The 16,610-nt window shown below is 41.5% G+C and overlaps 2 protein-coding genes across 2 annotated transcripts; both read left to right on the forward strand.

Moving 5' to 3' along the window:
• The first annotated feature begins 445 nt into the window (after window positions 1-445).
• Window positions 446-1,168, forward strand: LOC120288497 (scopoletin glucosyltransferase-like). The gene has a single exon (XM_039302516.1). The coding sequence runs from the start codon at window positions 446-448 to the stop codon at window positions 1,166-1,168; it is 723 nt and encodes a 240-aa protein (XP_039158450.1).
• Window positions 1,169-4,629: 3,461 nt separating this feature from the next.
• On the forward strand, window positions 4,630-6,281 carry LOC104445126 (scopoletin glucosyltransferase). The gene has a single exon (XM_010058941.3). The coding sequence runs from the start codon at window positions 4,719-4,721 to the stop codon at window positions 6,168-6,170; it is 1,452 nt and encodes a 483-aa protein (XP_010057243.3). The 5' UTR covers window positions 4,630-4,718; the 3' UTR covers window positions 6,171-6,281.
• Window positions 6,282-16,610: the final 10,329 nt, after the last annotated feature.

Consider the following 16,610-nt stretch of genomic DNA (forward strand, 5'->3'; position numbering starts at 1 on the left):
GCTGCAGGTCCACCCTCATCGCCACCCCCCATGATGAGCCCACCTGCTTGAAATCCATCGCGAAACCAAGGATTTGGGCTTCGACATCAAAGTCGTCGCAGTGACATTGCTCCTGAAAGAGGTCGGCTTGCCAGAAGACTGACAATCTGAACAAGGTCACCATGGAAATGCACAAGCAATTCATGAGAGCCATCATGATGCTGAACCGACAGGTCGAGCTGCTAATAGAGAAACTCACCCCCGATTGTCTAATCTCGGACATGTTCTTCCCCTGGACAACCGAGATTGCTGCCAAGTGTGGCATTCCGAGGCTCGTTTTCCATGGGACAAGTGCCTTCATGGCAGGCGAAGAATGCGTGAAGCTCTATGAGCCTCACAAGAAGGTGTCCTGCGATTCAGAGCCCTTCGTCATCCCCAACTTCCCCGGAGAAATCACGTTGTCCAGATGCGGTCGCCTGACTTTGTCAGGGAAGAGACCGAGTTCACCAAGTTCTACAACATGGTGAAGGAATCGGAGAAGAGAAGCTTCGGAATCGTCATGGACAGCTTCTACGAGCTCGAGCCGGCTTACGCTGACCTTTACAGGACAATCCTCGGGAGACGATCCTGGCTTGTCGGCCCATTCTCGCTGTGCAATAAGGAGATTGAGGACAAAGCACAGAGGGGCAACCAAGCACTTTTTGACCAGCACGAGTGCCTTAAGTGGCTTGACTCGAAGCAACCCAACTCGGTGATCTACATTTGCTTTGGTAGCATCGCGAATTTCAATGAGGCTCAGCTCCATGAGATCGCTGTCGGGCTAGAAGCATTAGGGCAACAGTTCATCCGGGTGGTGAAGAAGGACCCTAATGTGGAAGAAGGCAAGGAAGAGAGGTTGCCTGATGGGTACGAATCAAGAATCCGAAACAAGGGTCTCATCATAAGGGGCTGGGCTCCTCAGGCACTGATTCTCGATCATGAGGCGATCAGGAGGTTTGTGATGCATTGTGGGTGGAACTCAATCCTGGAGGCGGTCACGGCTGGCTTGCCAATGGTGATGTGGCCAGTCACGGCAGAGCAATTCTACAATAAGAAGCTCGTGACGCAAGTGTTCTGTTGGTATTTGCGGAAGCGTGTGTTTGATGTGTGTGCAAAGGAGTGTTTTGTGTGTGAACTATCAAGAGAGTAAAAGAACTAAGGAACAATGTGAGCAAGGAATGGTTGGGCAAAGTAATAATAGGAATGTGTAAAAGAAAGTGACAGCAAACAAGTACAAAGGAACAAAAAAGAACTATCACATGGCCGATGTTTGCTGAGCAATTCTATAACGAAAAGTTGGTCACTCAAGTGCTAGGGATCGGGATTGGCGTTGGATCCAAACAGTTCGCTGAGTTCGGAATTGATGCAGACATTGTGAGCAGAGATGACATCGAGAAGGCAGTGAGACGAGTTATGGTGGGCGAAGAGGCTGAGGAAATGAGAAGAAAGGCAAGAGTGCCTGGCGAAATGGCCAGGAAGGCTATTGGGGAAGGTGGATCATCTGACTCAGATTGACTTCGTTAATCGAAGAACTAATGCAGCACAAAGCTGCTCGTGAATATAAATAAAGCCTATTCTAGTGTCCCGTTATGTTCGAGTCGTGAATGTTTTATCGATTCTTTCATTGCGCCGATAATATGTGCCATGCTTTCATTTTAGGAGTTTTACTGCTGTTATGTTCCGTTCCCGCATTATTTCCTAGCATCCTTGGTGTATGATGCAACACATTTAGCAATAAAGAGTAGATGCTATTTGGGCGAGAAAAGTCGCATTCTCGCTCTGTGCCTGGATGAGTGTAAACACAAACAATTTTGTCATTAAAATTGTCTTTGTAGCCGAGAACGGCTTACTGCGGCTGTTGGAAGGAGATATGAATTTTCTAGCCAAAAATAAATAAATAAATAAATAAGACATGAATTTGAATGTGTTAGGAGCTTCATTGACCACGAATTAATTATCCAAAACGACTTTTCCTTGCACCGTAAGAAACGAAATTCCAAAACCAATGTTCCCGTTCAATCCTGATGCAAGACCTATCTTGCGTAATTGGTCTTCAATGAACTAGGATCTGTCATTGTATTGTAATGTTCAGATAGTTACCTCTTTGAATGATTGGCCTGTAAACTTGCCACTTGCCACAACTCGAAGGATAATAACATGGATGGGCTCGTTCTAGACCTCACCTCAAAGTTCTCTCTATGTTAGAATATTTAAATAATAAACCACGCTTTATCTAAAAACTTAAGCTTTTTGAGCAGTTGGTAGTGGTCCCACAAATTTTCACATAATATCATAGGAGAAAGTCTTAAATTCAAATCTTTCTAGGGTCCATTTACTTCCCTAATTAAAAATTTTCACGCTTATTATAAGGCAAAAGATTAGATTAAGTGTGGAGGGAAGCGTTAAAATATTTAAATAATAAATCATGCATTCATCTAATTTTTTTTTATAAAAATAGCTTGTAGCAATTTCATAAAATCTTACACTCTACATAGAGAAAGAAGATTCTAGCATGCTTGACGTGAGAGTGTCTGATCTTTGACTAGAAGACACACATTCAACTCATCTTTTTCTTAATGCCTCCAAATCCGGACTCAGTTTTTTGTACTATTTTACGATCCCAAAATTCTTGGCAAACCCGGAATCTGGTCACCATTTGAATGGGAACTTTTACAAGACATCTAAAGCGTAGAAGAGATCAGACTTGTCTTTATCCTATAACAAACCTCGGCTTTCAAAGGGCGACAGCATCGCAACCAAACCTTTTCTTGTGCTTCATCACCATCATTCCTGAATACGTTCCTGCTGCAATAGTTCTCCTGAGAGGCCAAATGGGTAGTGAAAGCCATCAGCTTCACGTTTTCTTCTTCCCTTTCATCGTTCCAGGCCCCAAGATTGCAATGATCGACATGTCCAAACTGTTCGCCATGAGAGGCTGCAAGTCCACCCTCTTTGCAAACCCCCCATGACGAGCGCAACTTCCGAAATCCATTGTTAAACCCAAGGATTTGGCCTTCGACAATGACGTTGTCAAGGTGCAATTGTCCCTGAAAGAGGTCGGCTTGCCAGAAGACTGACAATCTGAACAAGAGTTTCCTCGTAACCATAGTCGGGTTTGAAGGTATTTTCGGGCCCAAAGCAAATTGACGATTTCATTCTGTCATCGACTTGAGTCAACAATCGTTGACATCAAGAAACTTAAAACCTGTTCATGGATTACGTACCTTCATAATCAAACGAGAACCAGACAGGAAATAAAGCCTCCTTTCATCCTCTTCCATTGGGCCTTAAAGGTCTTGACCTGTACACGGTATTGATTTCGCCCCCCGAAGTACGGTATTGATTGCTTGGGCCTAATTACCCTGACCATCACCAGATCAAACCATTAGGTCTTGAGGACTCGTCTGGTAGATGATTTAGAAGGAAATTTCGGAATTCAGATAGGATTCTAGCATGTATTGTTTTGGCCATCATTGATGTAATTCTTAGCATGCTTGTGTTAGAAGCATATGTGGGTGGACCAAACATACTTTTCTCCTTTGTGTCACGGGAATCCATAAACATTGTCAAATTAATTGCTATTTGAGTCATTTGACGATCCATGCACACTCGGAGTCCAATTTTCCTAAGTTTGTTACTTTTGTCTCGATGCTGTATTAAAATTCCCAAGACGAAATTTCTTGGACTCTATCTGGTGAGTAATCCATCAAAAGGCTAAAAGCTGAGGCTGCTCCATGATCTCAACGTCATTCTACATGAACATCGTGACTCAGTATAATAAAGGCAGGATATGAATAAGGATAATGAGTGCTTCCACCACCAACCAAGCATAATAAGCAACTTTTTAGCGTGATTGAATAGATTCAATTGTCCAGTTAAAAAAAATGACCTTTAGGAGACGGAGGCCAGAAAAAAAGTTGGTGCCAATTAACATAACAGATTGGGGGAGTTGTCACTTGTAGCTAGTTTATAGACCGACTTTTGGTAAAGTTGCCTCTCGATGGGAAGGCATAGCATATGCACAAATATGCCCATTTTATGTGCACGACGAGTCATCAATCATGACTGGAAAAGTACTCAACTAGTCGGTAGTTCAAGACCCCCCCTGGTTGATTGGCTAGCATCCCTTTCTCATGACGTCGGACAAGCCACTCTTCTTGACCATCCGCCGCCTAAGACTTACACAGCTGGCATTTCTTGCTTCCCACGTATGACGAGTGACTTCAACACTATTCCTAGAGACTTGAGCTATTTTATATTTTGTTGGTAAAAGATATTTTTAATGCATCCGCACGATTGAACAGCACCAACTCATACTCGACACACCCTGCGTTATTTATTAACGAAAATGCTTCACGTGTCCTTGACCAACGAATTTACCCCCTTCATAATTGTTCGTGCCTAATCCATTTATCAATTTAAATAGGAAGGAGTCAAGTATCTTGGGGACCAAGGCCCCTTTCAGCCCTTTTCACGGTAAAAGTCAGAAAAGTGTCAGATTATCTTGGAGACCAAGTATTCTTTCAGCCCTTTCCGCGAATAAGGCAGACTTGGTGTTCCTATCCTGTATCCTAATGGTGCCCAAGTCTATATATGGCTATAGACGTATGCTCGGAAACAAACACGTTAGCCGGCTTCACTACAACTCTGCTATCTCCATAGAGACGAAGCAAAGCCTGGATCATTCTTTTTCCCTCTCTATGGAGACCGAAAGTAACCGACTTCATATATCCTTTCTGCCATTACCGGCTCAAGGCCACATGATACCCATGATAGACATCGCCAAAGCCTTTGCGACTCGGGGCGCAAAAATCACCGTCATCACCTCCCCTGCTTTTGCGGCCATTTTTTCGAAGCAGATCGAAAGAGCCAATCAGTTGGGTTTGGAATTCCACGTCCAAACCGTCAAATTCCCATCGACTGAGGTAGGGATGCCAGAAGGTTGGGAGAATACTGATGCAACGGCTTACAGCCAAAATCTGCCCAAATTCGCTGAGGCCCTGAGCTTGCTCCGGGAACCGGTCTTGCATATCCTGGAAAAACATAGACCGGATTGTCTAGTAACAGATTTTTTCTTTGCATGGGCTACCGACGTTGCCGCTCGGTTGAAAATTCCCAGGCTAGTCTTTGGAGGGACAAGCATCATTGCTGTGTGCGCGGAGGAAGTTATCGCACGACATCAACCACACAAGGGAGTTTCGTGTGATTCAGAGACTTTCCTTATGCCTCACCTCCCTGGAGATATAAAGCTGACAAGGAATCAGCTGGCGGAGCATATAAGACGACCAGTTGAAAATGATTTTACCAAGCATGCAGGAAAAGCGTTCGAAGCAGAGGTAAAGAGCTTCGGAAGCATTTTCAACAGCTTTTATGAACTCGAAAAGGATTATGCCGATTATTACAGGAATTTCTTGGGAAGGAAGGCCTGGCATGTCGGTCCAGTCTCGCTCTGCAATAGCGATACTGCAGATAAAGTGCAGAGGGGTAAGGAAGCATCCATCAGCAGGCACGAATGCTTAAGATGGCTAGATTCGAAAATGCCCAACTCGGTTGTCTACGTGTGTTTCGGCAGCTTGACAAGATTCAGTTCTCAACAGCTGGTAGAAATAGCGAAGGGGCTTGAGGCATCTCAACAAGATTTCTTATGGATTGTGAAGGGAGATAAAAGTCAAGAACAAGATTGGCTACCAGAAGGGTTTGAAGAAAGAATGGATGGGAAAGGCCTAATCATAAGAGGGTGGGCACCCCAACTGTTGATTCTCGATCACGAGTCGATCGGTGGATTTGTGACTCACTGTGGATGGAACTCGACGCTGGAAAGCATATCTGCTGGTGTGCCAATGGTCACGTGGCCGATGTTTGCCGATCAATTCTATAATGAAAAATTGGTTGTTGAAGTGCTAGGGATTGGGGCCAGCGTTGGATCTAAATCGTTCGCCATGTTTGGAGAAGGTGCCGATTTAGTAAGCAGAGATGACATCGACAAGGTGGTGAGACGAGTTATGGCGGGTGAAGAGGCAGAGGTCATGAGAAGAAGGGCGAAAGTGATTCGCGAAATGGCCAGGAAGGCTGTTGCGGAAGGTGGATCATCTGACTCAGATTTGACTTCGCTAATCGAAGAACTCAAGCAGCACAAAGCTGCTCGCGAATAAAAATGAAGCCTAGTCTAGTGTATCGTTATGTTTTAGTCCTGAATCTTTCCTCCTTTCTTTTGTTGCGTTAGATGATCAATAAAGAATATGTCACGCCATGCTTTCATATTACGAGTGACTGCTGTATTGTTCAATTCCGGCATTATTGCCTAACGTCGCTGGTGTTTGATGCAATACCTTTACCGATAAAGGACGAAATGCTATTTGGGTGAGAAAAGCGGTGCCCTTGCTGTCTGCACGAACGAAAATGGAAACACAGACGGTTCTGTTTAGGAAAATTGTTTATGTGGCTGAGAATTAGCTTGCTGCTGCTGCAGTTGGAAGGAGACATGAACATGTTTCAAGCTTCATAGACCACGTATTATTATTTAGAAATTCTAATGGGAGGCCTGCTTGTGTAAATGGTCATGCATGACGTCTCTACTTGTAACTTTAAGGTTTCCAATGAGCTAGGTTCCCTCGTGCTATTGCAGAATTCGACAAGTAAACTAGTTACCTCTTTCGATGATTGGCCTATGCCTTGCACGCTTGCGGGAGGAGATTATGTGATCTTGAGTAGAAGGCATACACATTCCACTCATCTTTTTCTTAATCCCTCCAAATATTGACTCAGCCTTTTTGTTCTCCTTTGCTACCCCAAAGTTCTTGGCGAGCAAGGAGTCTGGTCGCCATTCAATTCGTGATTTTTACAAGACATCTAAAGCATAGAAGAAACCAAACTTGTCTCTCTCATCACCTTTTTTCTTTATTCCAATACCCCTCCTTATCATTATATCATATCACCGGAAAAGCGAGGCATCTTTTTAAAATGATTATACTTTTTTTTTTTGGCATAATGATGCAATGGTATAATTAATACCTTCTTTACCAAATGAAGAAGTTGCGGTCCATAGTCATAAATAATACTTTTTTTTTTCCCAAAGGAAGAGGTTGTGGATTTTTTTTAAGTACGGTAATATAAAATTGTCAAATCATGTTGGATGCCATGCCATAACTCTTATCTTCTTGATGCAAGAGACAAAATCTTAGCCAACCTAACTTGTATTATCGTAAAAAAAAGAAGAAGAAAACTTGTATTATCATAAATAAATAAAAAATTGTATTATCATCCGACTAAAAAAATGTATTATAAATTATTATAAAAAGGGCAAATAAAACGCCTTAATTATTAATGATCATAATGTATTGGTTTGTACTGATTTGAGCATTTGGGTACGTCCGTTGCTTTTAAGCTAACAAACAGTCAAGATAAAATTTCTCCAGCATTTTTTTTTTTGCTCATATTTTCTAGTTGGAAGCGGGCTCAATTGTCTCAATTAGGGGTGAGCAGCGGTTTAGGGTCGACCCTGGACCGACCCTGGACCGGCCCGACCGGCCCAACCCTGTCGGTCTTGGTCCGGTTCCTAAGGGGACTGGGTCGGTCCTTGGTCTTGAAATTCCAAGACCAACACTGTGCGGGTTGGTTCTCGGTCCTGAGAGTTTTGGGTCGGTCCAATCCTGGACCAACCCCGTATATTATATTATATTATATTATATTATTTATAATTCTTTTATATATTTAAACCTAAGTAAAATTTATGTTATATTATATTATATATAATTCTTTTATATATTCAAACCTAAGTAAAATGATCTTAAAGTTGTTGACTCCTCATGCTCATAGTCATGGACAGACGGCATCCAATTCCAAAAGGCGTGAAGTTTACGTTGTAAAGGTCTTCACGGCCTCCTCTTCCATAGTCTAGACTCCAGAGTACATTCTTCACCGTGAGGACCAAGGACTCCTCATAGTCATGGACTCGCGACATCCAAAATGGCACGAAGTTTATGCCGTAAATCTCCTCACGGCTTTCTTCCCTAAAGTACGTTCTCTTCCATTTTGTCTTCTTTGTTCTTCAATTTGCCAAAATCAAAAGTAGCAACATCCCGCTCGCCTCTAGTTGCCCGCGCCGCTCACCTTTGACTGTGTGCGCTGCTCGTGCCGCTCGCCACTCACCACTCACCCTTTGCTGTCATCGCTGGCCTCGCTAAACGCTCGCCACTCACCACTCACCGCTAGTCTTGCTCAACGCTCGCCGCTTGCTGCTGGCCTCACTAAACGCTTGCCGCTTGCCAGTTGACGCTCACCCCACTCAACGCTTGATGCTTGTGCTTGCCACTCGCGCCGGTCGCCTCACTTATTGCCGAGTAAATCAAAAGGAAAAAAGAAGAAGCCCTAATTAGAAACCCTAATGCTCAACTTGCCCTTGCTTTCCAAACACAACTTGACTAGTGATATCTATTTTGTGCTTCATTTGAGATCTTGTATTGGTATTTATAATTTAGTTGCACAATGCCGCATTATCGATGGATGTGTAATTTGAATTTGTAGATTTACTTTTTTATGGAGTATAAAAAACAAGACAAAATAAATTATCGATCGGTCCCGGATTGACCCTGGAACTGGACCGAACCCATTGGGTCGGTCCGGTCCTTGGTCCCAGGCTCAGTAGGGTCGGTCCTCGGTCCTAAAAATTGAGGACTGACATTATACGGGTTGGTCCTAGGGTTAGGGGGTGGCCCGGACCAACCCGGACCATGCTCACCCCTAGTCTCAATTATGAAGAGAAAATCCACTGTCTTTATTAATTTTGTTTGAATTTGAATTGCTGCTTTTTTGGTGGTCTTAGGTGTTAGAATCTACAACAAGCGGACCGGAGAAGATCGGAACAATTTACCATTTTTGGGGAGGCAATAGAGGATAAGGGACTCCTGCAGAAGTTTGACTAGCTATTTTGCAAACTTGTCATGGCTGAGTTGATCAATCTGAAATCTAAGCAATGGAATGTACGTAAGCTATCAATGCTTTTTGAAGAGAATCTAGTACACGAAATTCTCGGTGTTTCGCTTAGCCCTATTGCAGGAACTGATAAGCAAATATGGACTATGAATAAATCAGGATCTTACACAATCAAAAGTGGATATAACAAAATTTATACAGCAGGCACCCAAAGCAACAAAAGCCATGCCTCCACATCATACCAGCCTCTGAAAACATTATAGAACATGATATGGCATCTCCATACCCACCCGAAGATCAGATTTTTCATGTGGAGTTTATGCAGTAATGCGCTTCTCACAAAGGAAAACCTATACGTAAGAAAAATGTTACCTAACCCAATCTGCCCCGTATGCCATCGATCGCTGGAAACTCTAGAGCATCTCTTCATCTTGTGCAACTAGATGAAAGATATATGATCAGATCTAAGACTTAAAATTGATTCCTCCCCTTAGCATCTAACTAGAATCGACAAATGGATACTAGATATTCTCATCGAAGGCTGTGACCCATCGTCAAAGGAGCTGCTTGTTGGGACCCTTTGGCTAATCTGGAAGAAGCGAAACACCATGGTCTTCCAAGACCGGACAACGAATCCAGGGGATATAATAGAAGCAGCACGTGTAGAAAACAAACTATTCAGAAGGTGGAACCCAAAAGCGAGAAATCAAATTAAAAAGGTAACCGAGCTACCTTTGTGATGGGTTCCACCTGAGAAGGGAGTCCTGAAATACAATGTCGATGGCTCATGGTCCGGCGACTCACTTGAGGGATCCGTAGTTGGAATCTGCAGGAACTCCGAAGGTATTGTCACCGATGGGTTCGCCATGAAAGCTCACGCCTCTTTAGCACATGCAATTATAAAAAAGACAAGCACTACTTACTTAAGAATACAGAATAAGCTCAACTAAACTAAGCCTATTCGGTGACAAACAACTTTGTGAGCCAACAAAAAGCTCGCCCAAAGCAGCCATTTACTATTGTGCACCGAACCAAGGTAGCTCATACAACAAATTTGGTAAAGTCATATCTCTTTATACCGAAGCTCGATTCAAGCCAGCTTCTCAACAAAAGAAAGCTCTTTCGATGTACTATGAAACCCTAAAATTTTCTGACCCGAGATATGGCCAGCTGTTAAATATAAAGGAACAAGAGTTGAAGAAGAAGAACGGCAACAGCACGTGTTGAAAAACAATAAACAAAAGAAAGCAGAGGACCTGGCGATGCAACAAACTACAAAGAAATAATGATCAACGGTGAAGAACTCATGATGAAGACCAACTTGGATCGACATCAATGGAGGAGATGCCTGAAGTGGAGAATGACATGGATCGCCAAGATATATAAAACTAACACGTGTGCTATGAGGTGTAATCTGTTAGTTGTATTCTGTTTTCCTTATGAACTATATTCGGTTTTATCTGTTACTAGGGAAAATAGTACTTCTTCTTCTATAATAAGGAGACGTGAGGGTAGAGTGACGGTAGATAGAGAAAGAGAGAGAGATATCCTCCATGAATGCTCTGCATCACAGTATCAAATGAAAGCTTCGAAGGAATGATCAATGGCTGAAGGTTTCAATGTAGAAGATACAAGTAAGATAGAGTAGAGGAGGTAGAACAGAGGATCTTTATTCATTGTTGTTTCAAATACTTTGTACGACAATGATACTTTGATACAATGAAATACGAAGCACTTCCAGAATTGATTACTCTATCCTAGATTCTATTCTTCATCTCCATCTGCATTTGTTCATCTTCATATTTTCGGCTGGTTCTCCATCTTCACATGGTATCAGAGCTCTAGTTGATTTACTATATCTGATGGAAATTTTTATTCAGAAGTTGCTATTCATGTCAAAATGGAGAACTTGTAGCAACAGCAACTTCAAGTCTTACGGTAAACATGTAAGGATTCATCAGTATCACTGATATCTTCTCTCTCAAGCTGAAAGTTTGTGACAATGGCAATAAGAACACCAAAGTATCCTTTCCCAATACATGTGAACATCTCGAATTTTGTCACAATCAAACTTGCCGAAGATAATTTTCTGTTGTGGCAAGCTCAGGTCCAAAGATTTCTGAAAATCTAAGAGCTCTTTGGTTTCATTAATGGTGATATTCTTTCACCTCCTCGAATGCTGCAAAATGATGTTGAAGGTTGTGAATCTGAACTTGTTAATCCTGACTATGCTGACTGGACAAGAATAGATCAATTGGTATCGTCTTGGATCAGTGGAGCTGTCACTAAGAGTATTTTGAGCCTTAATTGGCTTAGAGACATCTTTTGAAGTATGGCAGACACTTCTAAAGAGATTTACACAGAAATCAATTGCTAGGGAATTTGAACTTAGAGGAAAACTACAATCCTGCTAGAAGCTTGATCAAACTCTCTCTGTCTATCTCAGAGAATACAAATCTATATGTGATCAGTTGAATGCAATAAGCAAACCTGTGGATGAAATAACCAAAATTTTTGGCGTGCTGGAAGGTTTAGGCCCTGAATATGAAAATCTTCGAACTACCATATATTGTTTAAAGCCTCAACCTGATTATGATGAGGTTATTGCTCAGCTAGAAAGGTTTGAGTCAAGGATGAAGACTTATTCTAGAAGTCAGTTCAATCCCAATTTGGCCTATTTTGGGCAGAGACAATCTCAGATGCAGCCTAAAGAGAATACTGATGGAGAATATATTTCTCAAACCTCTAGATTTATAGCTCAAAGAGGAAGTTACGGGGGTGGCCGCGATTATGGTCGTGGCGGGCTAGCTGCTAATGATAGAGGTCGAGGATTTGGTTATGCTGAAAGAAATCAGAATTATAGAGGAGAAGTACCAATTCAAGGGCAAGGAGATCAACATTTCAGACAAAGAAATACCTTCTCTGCAGCTAATCAGGGATTTCGACCCTATGCCACTTACTCTCAAAGGTACAAGAATACCAAATCTTATCCTTCTTTCTCATTAAACTCAAGTAAAAATCTGCAGGATGAGAAAGACACAGGTATTGCTAGATTGGAATGCCAAATATGTAAACGACCTGGGCATGATGCTCTCCGTTGTTGGTATCACTTTGACAACTCTTATCAAGTAGAAGATATTCTAGCAGCTCTGACAGCAATGCATATTGAAGATCCAAAAGGAAGTGAATGGTACCCTGATACTGGTGCTACAGCCCACATCAGTACTAATCTCGGTATTCTTCATACATTTTCTAAATACCATGGACCCGATACTGTGATGGTAGGAAATGGATCGTGTTTACCTGTTACACATATTGGTAACACCTGTCTAAATACAGAAGGTAATAACATTACCTCTTAATGATGTTCTCATAGTACCAGAAATAAAGAAGAATCTTCTTTCTGTTTCTAAGCTCACAGATGACTATCCTTGCTCATTTATCTTTGACAAACTTGGTGTTTATGTAAAGGACAACAATACCAAAGTAACAGTCAAGCTCGGAAGGAAGACTAGAGGCCTCTATCAAGTTGATCCACAGACTACAACAGCTTTCTTTACTCAAAGGCAGAAAACTGTGGATGAAGACATATGGCACCAGAGGCTGGCTCATACAAATTCTCAGATAGTGAAACATCTACAACATCAGAAGCTGATCCACTTTAATTCAACTTCTTCGAATGTTTGCAACAGCTGTCAAATAGCAAAAAGTACAGCTCTATCCTTTCCATTATCAGATTCTACATCGAATTTGCCATTAGAAAAGATTCACTATGACATTTGGGGACCCTTACCAGTTAATTCTTTTCAGAAGTTTAGATACTATGTGATTTTTGTTGACAGTTTCTCACGATATAGCTGGCTATATCCCATGAAGTTGAAGTCTGAGTTCTATGATATCTTTGTTCAATTTCAGAAATTAGTTGAGAAACAATACAATCATCAAATCAAAATTTTCCAAAGTGATGGAGGAGGGGAGTTTGTAAGTAACAGATTCCAATGTCATCTGCAGAATTGTGGCATAAAACAACATCTATCCAGTCCACACACTCCAGAATAGAATGGGGTTTCAGAGAGAAAACATCGACACATTGTAGAACTGGGATTAGCCATGTTATATCACTCCAAGGTTCCACTAAAATTTTGGGTGGATGCCTTTGTCACAGCAAATTATCTTGTAAATATACTTCCAACACCAAAACTAAAGATGGATACACCCTATAACAAGATTCATAATATTTAGCCACAGTATGACCATTTAAGGGTGTTTGGTTGTGCATGTTATCCATGCTTAAGACCATACACAAAACACAAATTTGATCCTCGATCCCTTACCTGTGTATTTCTGGGATACAGTGAACTGCATAAAGGGTATAGATGTCTTGTACTTCCTGATAATCACATATATATCAGTAGGCATGTGGTTTTTGATGAAACACTTTTTCCTTTCACAAAGAGGGTGATCAACGAGTATGGACAGTATACACCTTTATATAGACAATGGATTGGAGAAGTTCAATTGCTCGAACCTCCAAGTACTGACACAACAAACAATAGCTCTCTTCATCAGTCAGCATGCAAAAGTCAGTATCATCCTATTATGGATAGTTATTACAATGAACAGATGCCACAAGCTACTTCATCAGCACCAATGCAGAATGACTTCATCACAGAAACACAACTAGTATCTGGTTCTTCATCTTCACAAAATGTACTACCTACTAATATTAGCCCTGAACCAGAACAACACAATCCTGGCCTATCCTCTTCTCAAAGTAATCATGTTGTTCATCATATGCAGACTCGACTCAAATTAGGTTTTATCAAGCCAAATCCAAAATATGCTTGTTTGGCTGAGTATCGAGTTCCCATGGAACCAAGATCCATTAAGTCAGCATTGGCTGATAAAGCCTGGTACAGTGCAATGCAAGAAGAAATGAGTGCTCTGTATGACAATCACACCTGGACACTGGTACCAAGAACAAACCAGATGAATGTCGTAGGCTGTAAGTGGGTCTTTAAGACCAAACTGGCACCTGATGGTAGTCTAGACAGGCTAAAGGCTCAACTAGTAGCTAAAGGCTTTCATCAAGAAGCAGGACTTGACATTACTGAGACTTTCAGCCCTGTTGTGAAACATGCAACAATTCGCATAGTACTGTCCATAGCTCTAACGAAACAATGGCCAATACATCAACTTGATGTGAAAAATGCCTTTCTTCATGGAGACTTGAATGAAACTGTCTATATGGAATAGCCTCCTGGCTTCATACATCCTCAAAAATCAAGTTATGTATGTCTACTTCACAAGTCCTTATATGGCCTTCGACAAGCTCCAAGAGCCTGGTTCGATAAGTTCAGCAACTTTCTTCTTGAAATTGGTTTTTTTTGTAGCATAGCTGATCCCTCCTTGTTTGTTCTTCATACTGAGTCACATACAGTATTGTTGCTGCTATATGTCGATGCTATCATCTTGACAGGTAGCTCACCTCAACTTTTAACCATATTGATTCAGAATCTCAGTCTTCGGTTCCATATGAAGGACCTTGGATATCTTCACTACTTCTTAGGCATTGAAGCCAAACGCACCTTACAGAATTTATTTCTATGCCAAACAAAATATGCTGTTGACTTACTCAAACGAGCTCATAGGACATATTGCAAACCAATCTCAACACCCTTGCCACTTCAATCAGTTCTCATGGCCAATGCTGAAACTCAGCTAACAGATCCTGTTGAATACATAAGCTTGGTAGGTGGTCTTCAATACTTAATAATAACTCGACCGGATCTAGCTTTTGCAACAAATCTTCTCTGTCAAAAGATGCAACATCCAACAGTGGCAGACTTTCATCAATTAAAAAGAGTCCTTCGATATGTCAAAGGGACTGTCCACCTTGGATTCTATCTCCACTCCAGGAGTTCAACAAGTCTCTATGGTTTTTCAGATGTTGACTGGGCAGGGTGTCCTACCACTTGACAATCTACTACAGGTTTCTGCACTTTTCTTGGCTCTAATTTGATTTCTTGGTCAGCCAAGAAGCAATCCACTATTTCAAGGTCCTCCATAGAAGCAGAGTATCGGGCACTAGCTTCTACAACAGCTGAACTAACTTGGATCAGCTTTGTATTACGTGATATTAGTATTCCTCTTGTAGCAACTACATCTTTATTTTGTGACAACAAATCAGCTATTTCCCTCACAACAAATCCAATATTGCATGCTCACACAAAGCACATCGAAGTTGATTTTCACTTCGTTCGTGAAAAGGTGTCTTCTGGTTCTATTAAGGTCCAACATATTCCTAGCCATCTTCAGTTAGCTGATATTTTCACTAAATCCCTCTCCCGATCAGCTCATATGTCTCTTCGCACCAAATTGGGAATGGGATCCTTCACCCTTCCCAATTTGAGGGGGGATGTTAAATATAAAGGAACAAGAGTTGAAGAAGAAGAACGGCAACGGCACGTGTTGAAAAACAATAAACAAAAGAAAGCAAAGGACCTGGCGATGCAACAAACTACAAAGAAATAATGATCAACGGTGAAGAACTCATGATGAAGACCAACTTGGATCGACATCAATGAAGGAGATGCCTGAAGTGGAGAATGACATGGATCGCCAAGATATATAAAACTAACACGTGTGCTATGAGGTGTAATCTGTTAATTGTATTCTGTTTTCCTTATGAACTATATTTGATTTTATCTGTTACTAGGGAAAATAGTACTTCTTCTTCTATAATAAGGAGACATGAGGGTAGAGTGACGGTAGATAGAGAAAGAGAGAGAGATATCCTCCATGAATGCTCTGCATCACAGTATCAAATGAAAGCTTCGAAGGAATGATCAATGGCTGAAGGTTTCGATGTAGAAGATACAAGTAAGATAGAGCAGAGGAGGTAGAACAGAGGATCTTTATTCATTGTTGTTTCAAATACTTTGTACTACAATGATACTTTGATACAATGAAATACGAAGCACTTCCAGAATTGATTACTCTATCCTAGATTCTATTCTTCATCTCCATCTGCATTTGTTCATCTTCATATTTCCGTCTGGTTCTCCATCTTCACACCAGCAACCTCTTTCTTCTCCCTTCTTTCTCCCCTCCTCGGTTTCTCTGTGTTCACACTCTTTGTTTTTTTTCTTTTCTAACGGTGGCTTCTGCAGGAGAAGAAGAATTCTTGACATTTACTTGGGCTGAGAAGGGGTTGAGTTGGGCCTCTAATTGCTTGCCCAACCACTAGGTCCTTAATTGTATTATTTGGGCCCAAATATTACATACTCAGCAAGCTTTCCTGTGTGACCTTTAATAATTAAAAAAAAAAAAAACGGGAGAACTTTCCTTCGTTATTGGACTTGAACTAACTACCAAAATCCTACTGATACGTCGACCAAGGATCTGGATCGACTGATGCCGATAGCAGGTGGCTTGGCTTGAAGGCATATGTCATCGGAGAAACTTCAAGTGTCCAAGATAAGGATGCCTTCGATGGAAATCCGAAGAGGCTAATCAGCATGAGTTAAAACAATAGTCCGATGTTTTCTAGACCTGACGGCATTGTTAGAAGGAGTGAAGTCAAGGACAGGTGTATTTACGAGGCAAAAGTTAAATCCATCAGAAAGTACTTGAAAGACGAAGAATCATCCGGATTCGGC

Source organism: Eucalyptus grandis, chromosome 9 (assembly GCF_016545825.1).
Source record: "Eucalyptus grandis isolate ANBG69807.140 chromosome 9, ASM1654582v1, whole genome shotgun sequence".
NCBI lineage: Eukaryota > Viridiplantae > Streptophyta > Magnoliopsida > Myrtales > Myrtaceae > Eucalyptus > Eucalyptus grandis.